Source organism: Mesoplodon bidens (genome assembly GCF_964165515.1).
Source record: "Mesoplodon bidens genome assembly, chromosome: 6".
NCBI classification, from domain to species: Eukaryota; Metazoa; Chordata; class Mammalia; order Artiodactyla; family Ziphiidae; genus Mesoplodon; species Mesoplodon bidens.
This window is the reverse complement of record NC_138162.1, coordinates 69,816,860-69,836,135: the sequence shown is the minus strand read 5'-3', so window position 1 is coordinate 69,836,135 and position 19,276 is coordinate 69,816,860. Positions and strand designations below refer to the sequence as shown.

Here is a 19,276-nt window from a genome sequence, read left to right as displayed (position 1 = left end):
ATGGCATAATTAAAAATCATTTTTATGTGGGATTTCTCAAACTGAAGAATTTGAACAAACTATGTTTCTTTATATCAGAAATATACCATTTATATACCATAGATTCAATGAACCAATGTTTCTGAAATATAAGATAAAAAGAATACATCTGGTGTTCTTAATCTAGAACATATGCCTTAGTTTCCTACAATACAAAATATGAATATAAGGAGATATATATAAAGATGGATCTTGTTAGCCCTGATCCATTTAATACTACTAATGCATCAGAAGAGATGTCTCAAGAGCTTTCAAAACCACTCAGTTGCTGTGCAGACACTTCTGCTGCTGATACTGCTATTTCTGATACGTTAACTTTTTATGAGTTTGTTTTTGTTTTTCACAGCCCATCAATCTCTTACCATCCATGTATGCTTTAGGGCAAAATATATTAAGGTCATCCACAAAATGAAAATGAGGCTTTTATGTTGTAACATCTGATCATCTATTTTTTAATCTCTTTTCCTAAAAGGTGCAAGTACAAACAGTAGAGTTGTTTTGTTTTGTTTTTTTATAAATTTATTTATTTTTGGCTGTGTTGGGTCTTTGTTGCTGCGTGCGGGCTTTCTCTAGTTGCAGTGAGTGGGGGTACTCTTCATTGCAGTGCACGGGCTTCTCATTGCAGTGGCTTCTTTTGTTGTGGAGCATGGGCTCTAGGCACGCGAGCTTCAGTAGTTGTGGCATGTGGGCTCAGCAGTTGTGGCTTGCAGGCTCTAAAGCGCAGGCTCAGTAGTTGTGGCACATGGGCTTAGTTGCTCCGTGGCATGTGGGATCTTCCTGGACCAGGGCTTGAACCCGTGTCCCCTGCACTGGCAGGTGGATTCTTAACCACTGTGCCACCAGGGAAGCCCCTAACAGTAGAGTTTTGTTTTTGTTTGAAAAAAAAAAAAAATTTTTTTTTGGTGGGGGAAGGGAGGATTCTGAGGAAGGGGTACGGATACTGGGAGAAAGAATTTTGCAGGAAAAGAAAATTCTAAAAACTTTGGACCAACCAAAGTGGGTTGGTCCTTGGGGAGAAGTTTGCAGGCACCAAGAAAGGTGGTGACTAGTGTACCATATGATGCAATTAGTTATATGTTCCTTTACTCCTTTTTTTATACTAGAAAAAAAGCTTATTTCTTTAAGATGCTGAACTTCTAAATTTGCCTTGTTGGAAAAAGTAGAAATTGGAACACATATCATCAGTCATTTCTTTGGTTTTCTGATAAATCACCATCTTTTGACAGTATAATATTTATCTTAGTCATTTTGTGCAATTCTAGAGGCCACTGCCCAGAGGGGCTACTCAGTATGTGAAAGCTTTTTACAGTACTTCAAAAATATTTGTAATTGTCAGTCTCTATCAAAATGGTAAATGTGCCTACCCTAGGACTCTGCCATCACACTTCCAGGTGTCTATCATACAGAAATAACAACAAGATGTGAAAAGATCTGGGCTCAGTACTGCTGATTACAGTATTATTTGTAAGAGCAAAATACAGGAAATAACTTAGCATCCATTAATGAGGATTGAGTTCATATATTTTGTGACATCTGTAGAACAGAATAGCATCGATACTCTCACCTGTTAAAAAGGAGGTAAAACCTAATACAATAACTTGGAAACAGGTCTATTTTTATGTAGTTAAATGGTAAAGCAGGAAATTTCATGTATATGCATCTATCTATATACCTGCTATATATTTTATCATTTAAAGAATTGTATATACATATTAAAAATTCTAGAAGGATATGCATGGAGCTCTCTATATGGTAGATATTTCTGGAGGGTCAAATTGGAGTAGTTATAGGAAATCATTTACTTTTTATTTTAAATATTTCAAAAGAAGAAAAATAAGTGGTGAGATGAAGAATAATTTTTATTTTCTAAAAGTGTTTTTTTTTGCCTTTTACAACTTATGAAACTTTTCAAACACACACAAAATGTAAATAATATAATGCACAACTGTATAGCCATAACCTACGTGTAACAATTGTTAACAAGCTTATTTTCTATTTAAAAAATTTTCCTCAATAAACATAATTAAGAAATGTTGATGGGGGGATTATAAAATGACTTGGAAATTTTTTTAACAGAAAAAAAGAAAAGCTTTCCTCCCAACAAAAAGAGTTCACTTTTGTTTAACATGTAACTCATCTCTCAGCCATCCTAACACATACCCAGTTCCCACTGTCTACAAAGATGTGTAAGACTTAATAGAAGTTTCACTAAAAGCATCTTTTATAAGTGTCTTCACTTTGTGCCTTAGCTGAGCGGCAAAGGACAAAATTCTGACCTTTTCCTTTCCCTGACCCACAGACAGATGCGTTTGTGGTACTGCAATTAAGGAAAGAATTCCTTGAAGTACTTAATGTCAGAATACTGTATTTATATGAAATTTAAAATGTATGTTTCAGTATCTTTTAAATATGAAGCAGAATTTGGGGGAAAAAAGTCTGACTCTTTAAACCTAGACTCTCCAACAAGAATAAGTAACTTAAAATGTAAATAGATATTTCATTCACAAGGTGAATATTTTTAAAGGAAAGTGGAACTAAGAATCAGTGAACTAAGCAATATGTTTCCTTTACCTTCTGAAAGACCTACTGAATCTCAAGTGATAATGTTAGTTTGATATTTTGTCATCTACAACAGACCCATCAGAAGTGGAAATCAATTTGCTTTCATGAACAAGTTCTGTGCTAGGGGCTGGTTATATAAATCACAGGTTTCTGATTTCATTGAAAATCCTGGATTCTTAATCCCCTACTTATTCATGCCATTAAGAAGCATTGTCAAATTTTGTAATGTTTGTGGATAATTATATCCCCAAAGGTATGCTGTATATAAAAGCACATTTCAAAAAGTGAAGGGCGAATGGTTTAAAATCCAAAAAAATAAGTAAAACTTAAAATTGTTTCCTGTGCAACACCTAAGAAAGCTGCTTTAGAATAAAAGGATCATTTTATTGCATCATCCAGGAAAGCCCTTGGTTATTTGTGAATCAGGGAGGAAGAAATAGCACAACACAGTTACTTCGTTAACAATCCCAACTTGTGCTCTCATCCCGTTGGCAAGTAATTGAGGAAATTCATAGCCACTGGCTGGAATCCATACCGGCTGAAGAAAACTGTAACGTTTCTATGAATCTCACATTGACAGCTAGGTACAATTTTCTGTGTACACTGGTCAAATTTTCAGGACAGCAGGCCACATCACAGAGCTTGGGAGGCACGTAGACTATTTCAACAAATCAGGCTTAAGCAGACTGCGTACCTGAGTACAACATAATGCTGCCTCAGTGAACAGATGTGCTAGGATCTTGGGACAATTTCTCCTGTTCTATTCTCTTCCTCTACTAGATCACCTCTCCTTTTTACTGTTTGCCTAATTTATTCTACTATCCATTTGAGGTGAGAAGTCTAATCTTAGTTAAATGATACCTTCTTATATACCTAGGTCCCCATTTTAATTTGGTAAAGCCATGGGTGATATAAGCAATGTCACTTCAGTTGTAACCTTCATTCTCCTTTCCAGTGACTTATATGGAATTTAGCAGGTTCTCTCTATAAATGGATCTCATATTCCCACATACATTGGGGAAATTAGATTCTTTATAGAATTCTTGAACATGGAGGTGTCTTGGTTAAAGGCATTTATATTTCCCTACCTGCAGCCACCAGCACTCTGCTAATAATCCTTTCTACACAGTTGCCATTCATGTGTTTATGCCTGGAAACATTCTCTGATGGCGCTGGGGGTGGTGAGGGATAGCACTCCCACTGGGTTTCTTCTTTTGGGGCTACTGTTGCCTTTATACTCAGCCTTTTAAATAAATTCCCATATGGGAGATTTTTGGCCATGTGAAAATATTCTTTTACTTTTTATGCTGATGAAGGTATATCTTTTGCTTTTTAAAGAACAAGCCTCATTTGAGATAGAATTTTAAAAGATAACCCACTTCTATGATAACTTGTATAGCCACATTAAAAAATGCCAGGCATTTCTTTTAACTGAATAGTTTCTAGTTACTATGACATATCTACATGTAAGATAAAAAATATGCTAAACACAATAAACTGTGTATTTTCTATTCAAAGAAATTCACTGCAAATGTGTAGTTTAATAAAATCTGTGGTGTACCATACTGTGAATAGAATATCCATTTGACACACAAAAAAACTTTCAAACAATTTGGGGTGCAATACTACCATCAAATTTTTTTTTTTTTCTTTGTGGTACGCAGGCCTCTCACTGCTGTGGCCTACCATCAAATTTTAATCAAATAGACTTCTTAGATCAGCTCTTTAATTTTGTCCATTATCATTAGGTATTAAGACAGTGCCACTCCGTTTTATGTTTTTAGCTCTCTACTCTTCATTATTTGGCATAAATAAGATTTAGGTGAAAGGAAGCAAAATAGAGCTAGCCTTGAATTAACAATACTGTACAAAATGCCCCTCAGCAGGAATAATATTTTTCCTCTGTTGAAGCAGTTAATGTTCTTTAATTTAAGAAACAGACATGTTTTTCTTATCCTCAGTCACTTAGTGTGTCTCCCCAGTAAGAAACCTAAATTGGTCAGTGAGATTTAGTTTAGGTAATATTTTAAAAGATACAAATTTTTTCCTCATTTTGTTTTTCTCCCTCCCTTCCCCTTTCTTTCAGAGTAACACAGACACAAATTAATAGGGGAATCGAGAAAAAAATGTATTCTTTCCCAATGGGATGGATGAGGTAACATCCATCCATCCACCCATTCATTTGCTTTATAAGATGAGAAACTGAATTCTTTCCAGATAGGTGTCATGGAAAATAATCAGCTATGCTAAGTCCATAAAAATGGTAGATATTCTTAAGACTATAGTTTTTCCAAAATTTGAAGGGGATTTTTTTTCCTTTTTTCCACCCCACCTCAGATTTACACAAAGAATGTAATTTCCTTTCAAGACATACGTTTTGGTGAGTCTCAATAATAGTAAAGTAAAAGAGGAGGACAAAGAATTGTTTGAAATAAAGTGATCTATTCACCTCTCAAGGCAATATCAACGGGGCTATAAAACTTTCAGTAAACACTGCGTTATGGACAAGAGGAGTCATGCCTCTTACCTGGTGTTTGGAAATTAAGGCGCCTCAGTTCTACTGGGTCTGTTGGATGGTGTGAAGGGACCTCCTTACTGTTTGGTATGCTGCTCTTTCTAGAATCAGACTCTGCCCTCTTCCTATAGGGAGAGAATAAAAATTTAAGAGTAAGACAACCAAAAAAATGGAAACAGATTTTAAAAAAGCAGAGTTATGCCCCTCCTAACCCCCCACGCCCCATTTTCAGGTTTAAAACTTTTTGACTTTTGTGACTTTGTTCAGGTTACTTTTTTTTTTTTTTTTTTTTTGCGGTACGCGAGCCTCTCACTGTTGTGGCCTCTCCCGTTGCGGAGCACAGGCTCCAGACGCGCAGGCTCAGTGGCCATGGCTCATGGGCCCAGCCGCTCCGGGGCATGTGGGATCCTCCCAGACTGGGGCACGAACCCGTGTCCCCTGCATCAGCAGGTGGACTCTCAACCACTGTGCCACCAGGGAAGACCTGTTCAGGTTACTTTTTTTCTCTCCTAGCCTACAGTATTTCCTCAGGTCTGAAATTTTTAAGTGGATCATCTCAAAGTCCTCCTTTATCTCTGGATTTAAATAATTCAGTGATTCTACCTTTAGGCTTAAGGAGGTGTTGGTGAGATAGGTTTGGAAACTTGTTCAGCTTTTCTCCCTCATCCACTAGTTCTATTTGTGAGGGATAGGATAGAGTAACCCTAGTAACCAATACTAAAATTGTGACTACCAATTGTGGGAAAAAACTCATAGAAACTACTGGGCCTCAAGCTAAACAACTAAATCTGCCCCCCCCTCCTTTTCCCTTTAGGATACATGATTGGTGGCTACCAAGTGGACCTGCCCTGGATTTTCCCATAACCAGATAAATACAGTAAGTGCATTTCTAAGATTTCAAGTTAACCTAATACCTGGTAGGAGAATCAGGACCACACAAACCCAACATCCCTTTTCTCTTTTCAAATCCCAAGGAAAAAACAGTATTGGCTGTTTATGGTGTCAAGCTAACTATCTTTGCTTAAGGTGTCATAATGTAATTTTAATAAATGTCTATGCAAGAAATGTGAGGTTTTTTCTTAAGGTTTCTTTATCCTCCCCCCCCCCCAAACAAATAATCACAGAGTAGTAGCTATTTTCTTTAAGGCTGAATTAGGTTAAAAACTCACTTAACTAATGGAGAACTTTTCAAACATTGCTTTATTCCAAATACAGATTCCAGCATCTCCAGGCCGGAGGCATTATCCTAGCATCTCACCCCTGCTCAGAGCAAAGGCATTCTTATTTGGAGAAAGGGTGCAGCAGTATTTAGGAACTCTCCCTTTCTCTTTTTGGTATGACGGTGGTACAGCTCGTTAGCGTTGCTGTGGCAGTGGGCTCTCATTGTGCCACCCAGGTCGTTGCACGGTTAGCCAGAGGGCTCCTGTTAAATAGCCTTTCTTTCCATCTCTGCTCATCTGTATAGAATAAAACCAACCAGGGGATGAAGGGACGACTGATGTGAAGGGAAAGCACACTTGGTTTGCTCAAGTGCAATGCCTTCAGCAAAACATCCTCAGTGGAACGAATTTTGGGGGGTGAGTCCTGTTAGACACCTTGCTCTCTCAGAACCTTGGATTAACCTGTCTCAGGCTTTTCTGTTTCCACCTAAAAGTGTCAGGTATAGCCTTAGGACAGAGCATACTGCCAACCGGAGGAAAGCAGTGAGTTGGAGGCATGCCAAAGGTACTGGCAGCTCCAGTCATACGGAGTGGAAAATGAGAAGGAAAGGAAAAGAAGAGATGGAGAACTGGTCAGAAAGCTATGAGAAGGAAGAGAAAAAGAGTCTAGGAAGACAATGGGAAAGAAGGATACGATGACCGCTTTCACAGTAGAAAATATCACCGTGTTTATGCTGTGGGTATGTGCCTCACAATACAGAGAGATGTTTTACTATCGAAGATGCAGAATCTAAATGGGTTAATGAAACACCACCGAGTGTGGCCAATCAATCCCACGTGTAACAAACATATGGTTGGTCTTCTCCAAGTAATCCCACTGGCCCTTTTCAGGTTTTGGTCTTTTCACACAATTTGGCACATGGCTTTACTGATGTGCCAGATCCAGTGACTGAAAACTGGATTTTTATCCCTTTTCAAAATAGCTCTACAGTCTTCCTTGCAGGATTATGGAAACCACATGAAGAAATATCTGGGCAAGGAGACCCTCACTGTTGCAGATATTGTGGGACACCCTCCTTATCTTCCTTTGCACTGAGGCCAGGCTGAGTGATGTGAGACACAGGGAAAGAAAAGAATACTCTCTAAAGACATTTACACAGTTTCTCTGGCGCCAGGAAAGCTGAAAATGCCATCTTGTTGCCCGATGAGTCTCGGAAAGCCCAGAGCATGGGGACTGAAGTTACAATTCATAATTGTAATAAATGGGAGGGGTGTCCTGACATTTAATAACTAACATCTCCCTCACCTAATCTGTCCAAGTAAGATAATCTCCAAGAAATCAGACTCCAGAAGTCCTAGCCAGCTAGGAAAATCAGCTGTTTAAATTTTATTTTGCTTCATTTCGTTTTGATGATCACAACATGGGTAATTCTGGCTGCCCACACGCTTTATCGCATTATTTTTAAACAGAAATGTGTTAAAATGTTTGTTTTCTAACAAAGAATTTCTAAGGAAGATTTGCAAGATGAAGAGTTTGGTCATCATCAGTAACAGTAGTCATTTTTAAAAATTGGACTTACTGTTGCGAAGTATTAAATGGGGTATAATGATCTAAATCAGTCCCAACATGAACGTAAGGAGTAACTTTTTTTTTTTCTGGTAAGTTTTCAGAGGTCTCATTATTCTCATTTTCATCTACTGATAGAAAAAAGCAACAAATAGTGACTTGAAACAGATTCTGAATTTTGCCTCGCTGTTTTATTTTTTCTATTAGGATTATAAAGCCCTAGGGTAAGTTTATTTCTCACAGTGAGAAGTATCTACCACGTGCAGGGGTTATCTGGGTGAAAAGAAAATAGAAGATCACATGACATTTCAGATATGGCAGAAACTGCTAATACCGTAAAAATATGTGGTTTTTTGGGGCTGTGAATACTGTACAACAAAAATGCTGCTCTGTGGTCTAAGCGGGGTTTTATTTTCACTTATTCTCGCCTGGCTCTTATCTACAGGTAAAGCGGGGAGCAAAAATAAAAGGATGATCATGTGGCAGATCATATCTGTTTACTTGGAACAAAGATATTCAGACATACGAGTACAGGCTTTTGGAAGAAATATACATATTTGAATATTCATAGAGATTTCAAAGAAATCAATTCGGACACTTAATGATTCTGACATCATTAAGAATGGAACCCCAACTCTACGACTATTGGTGTGAATCTCCTTGGGTAAGTCAATTACAAACCTTAATTTCTTCACTTATAGAGAAAGAGTGTTAAGAGATGATATCTAAATTGTGGCTCATTTCTCTCATTTTAACGGAACAAGAAGGTAGTGATGAAATTGTAAACTGAGGACAGTGTTATAGTGAGAAGGTAGATCTCTGAGTGTATTAACTAGATTCAAAGTGTTTTGACTTTGGGCTAGAGAAACGATTTTGCATGTGTTTTCTGCTGGATTAATGGCAAGCACCCCTTCTCAGAGGTAGTCAGTTTCCTGCCAGTGAAAGTGTAATGCAGCTTGTTGACCAGCGTTAAGTGATTTTAGGGACAATAATACAGCAGTCACTCTCAAACTTTAGTGTGCATCAGAGTCACCGACGAGGGTTTGTTAAATGGCAGGCTGCTGGACCAACTCCCAGAGTTTCTGATTCAGTAGTTCTGGAATTTGGGGGAGCCACGAATTTGTGTCTCTACCAAGTTCCTAGGTGACGCTGATGCTACTGCTGCTTGTCCAGGGGCCACTCAGAGAACCACTGTAATACAACATAGGGAGGAAGGCGGGTTAGAGGAGCATTGAGATCCTTTGCTTAGTTTAACTTCAATCAGGAATTCATATATAGATATCTAGGTATGTGTTAGAAAGCTGCAAGGTTAGCTTGGACTGATCAACAAACAAGCAGTATAAGGATTATTATTATTATTACTGCTATTATTACTCAGGGCTGGAAGACAGGGAAAATAATTTGGAATTAAATGTAAGTTTTCACTAAGGCACTGACATCAACATTAGCAGGGTGTGAGAATGGTAGTATTCCTATACAGAGTGTCTTGAGATCAAACTTTCAGTAAAAACAAACAAAACAAAACAAAAATGGTTCACATTAACACATACAAATGCTCATTTAACCTTGACTACAAACAAAACTCTGGTTTTACTACCTTCTAAATTTGGCTTTAAATACTCTATTTTATCTTCATATATAGACAAACTATTTCCCCCGAATCATTTTAATATCAAAATTATTTTATATATCTAGGCTTCGTCCATCTTCCCCTTGCCCGTTTCATCTTTTATATCCAACCTCCACCCTCATCCCCTCAATACCTCCAAAGTCTACCCGTATCTTTTTTTTTTTTTTTTTTGTACTGAGCATTAAAGGGGTTTGTTCTCTATTCCTCACCTGTCAGGTTTACTGCTCCATTTTAATGCAGCAAAGAAAGAAAAAGAAAGGCTAAATGTTAGTTGGCCAATGGTAACAAGAGTAACCATGACAACCAATATTTAACAGTGCTCAGAATCAGGGATATATAACACATTAGAAAATGATAGCATATCAAAATATTTAAAGGCCTCTAAGCATGAAGCAAATGGAGGACATGAGCGTGCATGGCTAAGCAAAACATTTGTGTGTGTGTTAATGTCGGACTCGCTTTTATTCATCAATCTACAAAACACTGCCACAATTAATTATATCGCAGGAAGTGTTTGATGGTAGAGATATAATTTGATTTTTACAAAACACGCCCTGAGACAACTGCTAATGTACTTAATGGGAATATAACCTCATTCCATATAAGAAATTTAGTTCATTTAAGATACAGACTCTTCAGTTAAGAGATACAGTATTCCTTTAATGATTTAAAATACCTGCAAATTGCATTGACCTGCACAGACATTTGCACAATTGCATAATACACAAGGTAATAAAGTGGCAGAAATGATTTCTTCAAACACCTTTTGACAAGTAAGGTGATCATAAATCTTTTTCTTCTAGTAAGAGATTAAATACATTTTCAGTTTTGGAAAATATAATATTCATCATTATAAATCTACAGAGCATGACCCATTTATATAGCTGTGCTAATCCAGAAAAGTATTTTATTACCAGCCACTGACATGACAGATATTTTCCTAGTCATAGAGGCACTGCTGTCTGTGAACACTTGCAGCTCATTCTCAGAGACACTTTCACCTGTGATAATATGTGTATTGTTTAACCATGTTCTTTAGGCAGAGAGTATAACCTTCACCTGAAGAGAATTCATCTAAACAGTCTTCATGTTGAGGCAAATTGCAAAGTATTTAGGGAGTTCTCAAGTGCAAAAAATAAAGGTGCCAGGTCCACCTCAATGCAAATGAAATAATACACACCCATGTTGCTGGAGTATCTGGCTTTAAGGCAATCCAGTCCATTTCTTTTCAAAAATACAAAGTCCACATTTAAATTGTACAAACACACACATACAAAGTGAATAATGAAAATGATATCAAACACAGGTTCTTCTTTTTATTCTTAAAGTAATTTAGCTGGTTGTACCAGGTTTTTAAAAATTCCTACAAATGTTCTCAGCTTGCTTATTTTTAATCAGTGAGGTCCTCAGTGAATCAGTTGTAGGAAAGTCTGTTCCTCCGAGAGGAAGAGAAATACCTAGTGAATTGCCAGTTTCGTATATGAAAAGGCTGTTGAATATTAGGATGAACCAGTGCATAGCGTGCGCTTCACTCCCTCTGCCACAGAAAAGTCAGCCTTACTGCGCACATGGGTACATAGCTGGTACCAATATCTAAGTTTGAAATCTTTTGGAAGTGGTATATTGAAATTACAGGCTGAGGGTTTTATTACAGCTCGTCAGTCAAGACGAACGTGCTAATCAGTGATGGAGTAAACAAGAGGAGGGAACTGAGTGTATCACTATTTGACTTGTGTAAATTTGATTATTCAGTAGCCCCCTGTACCATGCACTCTACCGGGCACAAGCATACAATGAGGAATAAGACGGAGTCCTTGACCTACAGTTTAGTGGGGGTAGAAAGCCAAGAAAATGGGCAGTGGCAGTAATGGGGTAGGTTCTATAATATAGAGAAGTAGAAAGTGCTCTAAGATCATACAGCAGGGGACCCTAAGGCAGCCTGAACTGGTACAGCACAGAGGAAAGGAAGGAGGACAGTCACTCAGAAAGGCTTTCATTTAGTAAGTGGATCTTAGCTTAGCTTATTTCTAAAAGGTGAGTTAGGTTTGGCCAGGCCAGGAGGAGTGGTTGTGGAGTGAGCGGAAAGGCTTTCCAGGTGTAGGGAAGGCATTGCCCAGAGTGGTGGGGTGTGGCAGCCTATTTCTTCATAGCATTTCAGAATAGTCTGGACTGCATTTCTTTCTTTGATAACACCTTGGAAATATACGTAGGGTTGATACAAAAAGAAGAATTAAAGAGGTAGAGCCCACAGGGAGCCAATGTTGGATCTGGAAAAAGGTGAAAAAGCTGAAGTTTATATTTTAGTCACATCTACTGCACGGTCTTCACACATAAACAAAACATCTTGGGGTGGGGAATGGAAATTATTTACTTGCTACAGCATCCATTCACATTAGACTATTACTATTCAAGAATGTGAATTTGGTCTAGACCATGCCTGAGCGCTTTCCAACCTCCTAATCCATTTTTTTTTCCCTTCCATACTACACGGTAAATACTTTTCATAGAGTCAGTCAGGTTAACATTTTATTTTAAGAATATTTTCTCTAGGAATAATTCCTGGACAGTTTTAGAACTAACGACTGAAAAGCCTTACATGTGTAGCAGATGTGCAGGGTAGATGAACATCAAAGAGCCTTCAATTGCCTTATGGATTTTTTTCTTTGTAGGGGAGGATAGATGAAGGGCAACATGGAGTCATTTAGAAAACTTACACATGCACTGGAGGCAGAAATAATATAGTATTAATTCTGTTACTTGGTTTTTTTAGGTTCTCAGATTTAAAAAGGTCAATTATCTAATCTACATACTTACTTATTTTATAAAAGTGAAGAAACCGAGGCCAGGAGTGGTAGCATGACTTTCTACCCCATAGAGCCACCTAGTCACAGAGCTGGGACCTGAACTCAGGTTTCCTGCTTCCTAGTTTAGTATTTTTCTAAACTTTGCTACCTCTACTCTCTGCAGTTTAAATTGTTAAATCATTGTATGTATCACATGTAGAGTACCGAATTTCCAAAGAATCCTAGTTAACACTAAAGACCTACCAAACACATTTTAGTATTCTGATGGCCCTTTAGGCCCTTACAGAGGCTCCGTGACATGTTTTGTCATTGATTCTCAATATATTATAGTTTTTAAATGATTAAATTTTAAACAAAGTCAGATGAATAGAATGTGAAATGAAAGTGTGCTCTTCCATATTAATATAATTAATAGGGGTAAGTCTCAAAGCCTCCTCAGAGAGCTCAGTGAAATATATTTCTTTATATGGATGAACCATCCACAGCTACAGACCCATTCCTAACACAAGTAGTCTTGTAAACAGGTGTGTATTACCAGCAGGATATATGTGAGTCAACAATATTTTATACTCATTCCCTACTCAAAGTATTATTTGCACACAGGCAGTGAAATACTTGAAAAATAATAATGATGATAATAATACTAATACATTCCATTCTGAGTCATTACCAATGACCTATGTATAAACTGAAAGGCACCTAAAAAGAGGGATATAGTGTGTTTGTTTGTTATATAATTTTCTTTGCTCAGAATCCAAGCTATTAAAGACACTATTCATTGCCTACAGAAGATTTCCTCTTGAACTGTTTCATGATAATCAGGAAGGACATTGTTGGGTCTACTTGAATTTCAAGTCAGGAATGTTCTTTACTGCTGAAGCAAGCATTTCTATTTCAGAAGTGCTTCATGGGCTTTCAGATGGTTAGCTAAATATACTCAGCATTCGAGGATGTGTGCATTTCCCAACAATTGCATTAGACGATGCTTACATATGCACACACTGAAATGCAACTTCAACAGTCATAAAAATCTTTAAATACGATGCCTCTTTTTGCAGGATTAGGAAAAACTATAACTGAGTTTATTTTTTTCAAAGCACGTGTGGATACAGAAAACTTTAAAAGGATTTCTAGTGGGTTGGCCAAAAAGTTCGCTCGGGGTTTTCATCTGGAAAACCCCGAGCGAACTTTTTGGCCAACCCACTAATTACCAAGCTTATAATCTTATTTCTTCACATTCACATAACTAATTCACAGGGCCACGCCCATATCTACTGCGTGGCATGACTTAATGATAGCTGGATAGATTCACCACTTAAAAAAAGGTAAGCATCTTGTTCATTTTGAGTCATCACACAATGTCACGTGATATGATCTAGAAATGCAATTGTCAGCAACCAGTTGTTTTCTGATCTGACTCCCACAGCAGGATGTGACCACTTAAATAAATGTTTTACAGAAAACAATTAGAATTCTATTTTTACTTTTTTTCTTCTTGTATTCTCTTCTGATAATAAGTGCGGTACCTGAACAGCAAAGCTGCTGCTTGGACTCGGACTCACATAGGATCTCTTACTGTTCTGGAATATGTGGGGACCTCGCACTTCCTGCCCTTTAGCTCTTACATAAGAGAGAAGTGATCAAATACAACAGGCTCCTTACCATACACACTGATAAGATACAGACTGGGATGGGAAGATTGAAACCATCAACTAAAATATTTTGGCCTGTCAAGCACTTGCTTTCTCAGCTATTATTTTATGGAGTGGACAATTGAGTGATCAGGAAAAATAATGATGGATTTTTTTTTTCTTTCTCTAATTCTAGAAGAGGATAGGCGATTTAATGGGCTATGGTATGAACTTCTTTAACTTGTCCTTTTTTTCTCAGCTCTGGAGTAGAATGGAATACAGCCTCATAAGAGAGTTTTTTTCAAGGGAGAAGTGTCTGTCTTGAAAAGTATTTTTTGGAGTCAAAAGAAGAGCTTATGAAAAAAGAGCTATTCCAAGAACATAAGAACAAAGGAATGCAGGTAGGAATAATTAATGTAAACCCAATAAAGGGAGATATATGGGTAGGAAAAAGAGATAATGAAAATAAGATATCTTGTCAGATTAAAACATGTAAGCAAGAATCAAAATGAAGACATTCTCATCTAATTTTGAAGGTCAAGGTTATAGTGAGGGAAGAAGAGAGACAAACTATCTTGCAGAAGGAAGAGAGTAACTTCACAGTGGCATTCCAACAGATGACACACTACAAACGAAACACAGATTAAAGGTTCCTGAAAATAAAATTTGGAATGGAAGAAAAGAAAAACTGATATAAAGGGAGAGAATTCAGAATTTAGTCAGTCATTCTACATGTTTAAGAGAGTAGATGTTAATTGTTAAAATTTTGTACATTATGATATTATATTTCTTAGGTCAGAAAGGATTAAGGGGAAGAAGAATTACTCACGTCTTCTATCCAACTGCCTAAGCAGTGACCTAGGGGAAGAAATCTTGCTTATGTGTAATGGAGGCAGAAATGGGATTGACAAGAGTGGATCAGAAAACATGGGTAAATATGGGTTATTTGCATCCCACCTGTGGTCAGACACTAAATCGTATTGATACGTGGTGGGTATCAAGACTAAGGTTATATTTTTCTTAAAGGAAAATGGTACCTTGCATTTCCTCTTGGACACAAATGGGAAAAGTTCATCCTCTTCCTCTCTTTTCTTTCTTTGCTCTTCAATTGTTAGCCACTTTTGAAAATAGCCACAGGGGTGAGGGGAGGGTGGGGAATCTCAGCCCATGTGCAAGTTAGTTAGACTTATGAAATGGACACAAATGTACAAACTTGATCTAAAACAATCCAGTTTGAGCTTCCTTGGGATTATCTGCTTGTGAATGTAGTAACATCTCAGCTGTCATGCAAAGCACTCATTCTGCATAAGTAAGTATCTCAGAAGATGGAGGTTGGGATCCATGCCTGCTGGGCAACAGAGTCTATACCACACGGTGAATGAGATTTTAAATAGCTGAGTTTTTACATTTTGTTCTAATGCTAATGGACACATTTTTGTCCAGTGATTATTGGAAGTCTTTCTACTAAGATCAACCACACAATGACCCTAGAAGGATAATAAAAGTCTTTGCAATAGAAATATTGGGCAAACCTACCTTTTGTAAAGAAGAATGGCTATGACAATGCAGATGATAAAGACCACTGCAAGGACAGGACCTACAACCCAGATCAAGCCTTCTTCTTCATCTGTGATTGGCTGTGGATCCAAATCCATTGACACAACAGGATCAGAGTAAGGGCTGGTTGCATACATCTTCTGAGGAAAAACAGAATCTATGTTAGTTATAAAATAATGCCTTTCTAGAAAGTATCTTTAGCATTAGAAGAAGCAAAGATTCAGAACATTGTGGATTTGATAATAAGTGTGTAAAATAAAAAAGGGAGAGAAAGGAAGAAAAAAGAGGTTTTATAATTGAAATTTCCTTTAAAGTATTTTACAATAAAATTTTTGATGGTATAAATTATTCCATAGATACTTTTTCACTGGGATCTATATGTGGCACATTAAATGATCTTATGAAGTATAAGTACCAGTAAATTAAGCAGTCACAAAATGTTCAGTGAGCATTTACATTGTGCCACTGTGTTACATGTGATGTGAAAAATAAAAAATATTATAGTTCCAGCCATTAGGATATCATCACTCACTCAGTTGAGACCAAATTAAAAGAAAGTAAACATTTATACAGCAAAATATCAGTATTGCGTTAAATTATGTAAGTAGTCCTAAGTACTGCACCTTAGTAAGAAAATGAAGGCCAAAATCTACAACTGCAAAAGAAAAGTCCAGTATTCAAATTATAGTTGCAACACACATGAAAGTGATAATAATATGGCTTTTTAGAAGATAACATTTTGAGAACTTACTTAAAAGGATTTAGCATATCTATTTAATTTTATTACAGTACTGCTCAGAGGTTGGTATGACTGTTCCCAAGAGAAAATTGATAAACAGAAAAGGAAAACCTTAAATACACTGTTTGTGGGAATGTAAATTGGTACAGTCATTAGAGAACACAGTATGTTGGTTCCTCCAGACATTAGAAATAAAAGTACCATATGACAAATCCCACTCCTGGGTATATATCCAAAGGAAATGAAATCACTGTCTCAAAGAGATATCTGCATACCTGTGTCCTCTGCAGTATATTCACACTATCTAACACATGGAAGCAACATAAGTTTCTTTTTATGGATGAATGGATAAATGTGGTTATATATATACACAGATACATACACACACAATGGAATATCATTCAGCCATTAAAAGGAGGAAAAAAAGGGAGAAAATCCTGCCATCTGTGATGACATGGATGAATCTGGAAGGCTTTATGCTAATATTATATGGTTACAAGAAGAATGAGTTCTGAAAATCTAAAGTGCAGCAAGGTGACTATATGAGTAACACAGAACGGTATACCTGAAAGTTTCTGAGAGTAGATCTTAAACATTCTCACCATACACACGAAACAAACAATCTTCTTGATCTTGGTAATCACAGCATTTATGTATACAGAACTATATAAAATCATCACATTGTGCATTTTAAATATGTGCCACTATATTTGGCAATTATTCCTCAATAAAGTTGCAAAGATATATATATATATATATATATATATGGAAAGTCACTTGGTGAAGGAAAGGACTGCATATGCATGAATTCTGTTTCTGTAATATCTTGTTTTGTTCTGTCCTATTTTAGACTCTCTCAGAAAAATATTCTCTTGACTCTGCCCCTCTTTAAAATACTGGTTTTCCCAGTAGAGACCAGTCCACATTCACGAGCTGCCCCGCATGTCTTAAGAGTAAACAAACAGCTCACACAGCTCAATAACAAAAAAACAAACAACCCAATTAAAAATTGGGCAGAAGACCTAAATAGACATTTTTCCAAAGAAGACATACAGATGGCCAAGAGGCACATGAAAAGATGCTCAACATCACTAATTATTAGAGAAATGCAAATCAAAACTACAATGAGGTGTCAGCACACACGGGTCCAAATGGCCATCTTCAAACAGTCTACGAACCATAAATGCTGGAGAGGGTGTGGAGAAAAGGGAACACTCCTGCACTGCTGGTGGGAATGTGAATTGGTGCAGCCACTATGGAGAACAGTATGGAGGTTCCTTAAAAAACTACAAATAGAACTACCATACGACCCAGTGATCCCACTCCTGGGCATATAGCCTGAGAAAACCATAATTCAAAAGGACACGTGCACATGTGGATGATCCTCAGGTCCATCCACCCTCTTTCCAGTCTCACACAACCACATTTCTCATTACCTCATTCATGTTCACCCAAACCATATCAAGAATTTCTTCCTTCCTCTAACAGTCTCCACTGCTGCTAGAGTTATGATCCTAAACTGCATCTGTAAAACCTTCAGGAGGCTCTCTGGGGATTCCTAAATAAAAGCTAGACATCTTAGCATGGTCCTTAAGGGCCTCCACAATTTTGTTTGAAACTTTCTTACCACACATAACATGTTCCATCACAATAGACTTCTTGCTGCTGCTACCAAAATGCTCTCTTCTCTCTCTTTAACCCCCTCACATGTTCCACAACATTTAGCTCCCGCAATCCGACTCCAAGGCCTCACTTAAATTCTGCCTCCGTTGAAGCTGCCTCTCCTTAACTGAAAATAATCGGTCATTTCACAAAATGTAGGTAAAAGTCATTTTAACAATTTGAAGTTATTCGTTTTTTAATGGTAATGGCCAGACTCTATTTTGGTTTTTCATTTGTGTACATGCCTTATCTTCTTTAATGAAACTATAAACTCCTTGAAGGTAAAGATTTATATACAGTTTGAATGCTTAAAGCAGCAAGTACAGAACTGTGCATTTAGTGGGTTCCCAGAAAATCTTTGTTGAAGCAAATAAAATGCTCATTTTTTTCAAATGGCTGACATTATTAAAGCATGAAAGAGTATACTCATTTTTCCACTATCAGTAAATATATTTAATTATTTTCAGTCTGCATTTTTTAACAATTAGGGCATATATTCTGAATTTAAGTAGGACAAACTCAGCAGTCAATCTGGAGAACACATGCCCACCAAATGCCTGTATGCTATTCTCCCTTTCCATTTTCCTCACTATGTCCAGGAAAGAGATTGACCAGACTTTCAGATTTTTCTAATGCATCTAAAGAATACAAAAACTCAATAGGTTTCTAACCTTCTTAGGGGCTGATTAAAAAAAACAAAAAAGATATGTACAGTGTAAGGATTTACACAAAGGACTTAACAAATACACTCTATGTGCAAGAAACATGATTCTTTTATATAATTGTTTTGGTTTAAATTTTCCCCTTTCCATTTTGTAGGTCACACTCAAAGTGTTTGGGAGACTTAAGTAAGCAAAACTCTCTGATTTGAAATTCTTTACCAAGAGCCTTTGAGATAATAATCTTGGTTAGCCAAGATGGAAATCTAAGCAGAGGTTTTTCCCAAAGTACATAGATTTCCAACCCAAATCAGGAAACAGAGACATGTGAAAATGAAAAGAAAACATAACGGTAAAATGATATCAGCCTTATGAAAAGTAGAATTTGTTCAGTATGTGGGAGTAATGGAAAAGATTAAACGTTTGGTCATTCTAAACCAGTCCTTTGATATTCTTAATGAGGCAGTTAATTGGGGAAAAGCTCATGTCTTTGGGGGGGAAGGGGGATATTTTCTGTATGCAAATTATCATCCCACCCTTGGAGTGGTTAGCCACTTTAACAATCACTCTTGAAAATTTGAGGTTTACAAAAGACTGTATCACTACGAGCATTATACCAGCTGGATACAAGTCTATAAATGCTGGCATGAACACACATAGGAAACATAAAGGAAATACTGTTAGCTTTGAGAGCGATGTTGAAAAAGATGATGGAGAAAAGGGGCAATTTAGACAATATATATTTGGGGAG

The 19,276-nt window shown here is 37.1% G+C and overlaps 1 protein-coding gene across 4 annotated transcripts in view; it reads right to left on the bottom strand.

Moving 5' to 3' along the window:
* Nucleotides 1–19,276, bottom strand: part of PTPRD (protein tyrosine phosphatase receptor type D) — a 2,148,730-nt gene that overhangs the window by 113,140 nt on the left and 2,016,314 nt on the right. For all 4 annotated transcript variants that reach the window (XM_081238160.1, XM_081238163.1, XM_081238162.1 and 1 more), the window contains 2 exons: nucleotides 15,445–15,605; nucleotides 5,129–5,241 (listed from right to left, as the gene is read on the bottom strand). In XM_081238160.1, coding sequence (XP_081094286.1) covers nucleotides 5,129–5,241; nucleotides 15,445–15,605 — 274 coding nt within the window. The remainder of the gene's footprint in view (nucleotides 1–5,128; nucleotides 5,242–15,444; nucleotides 15,606–19,276) is intronic.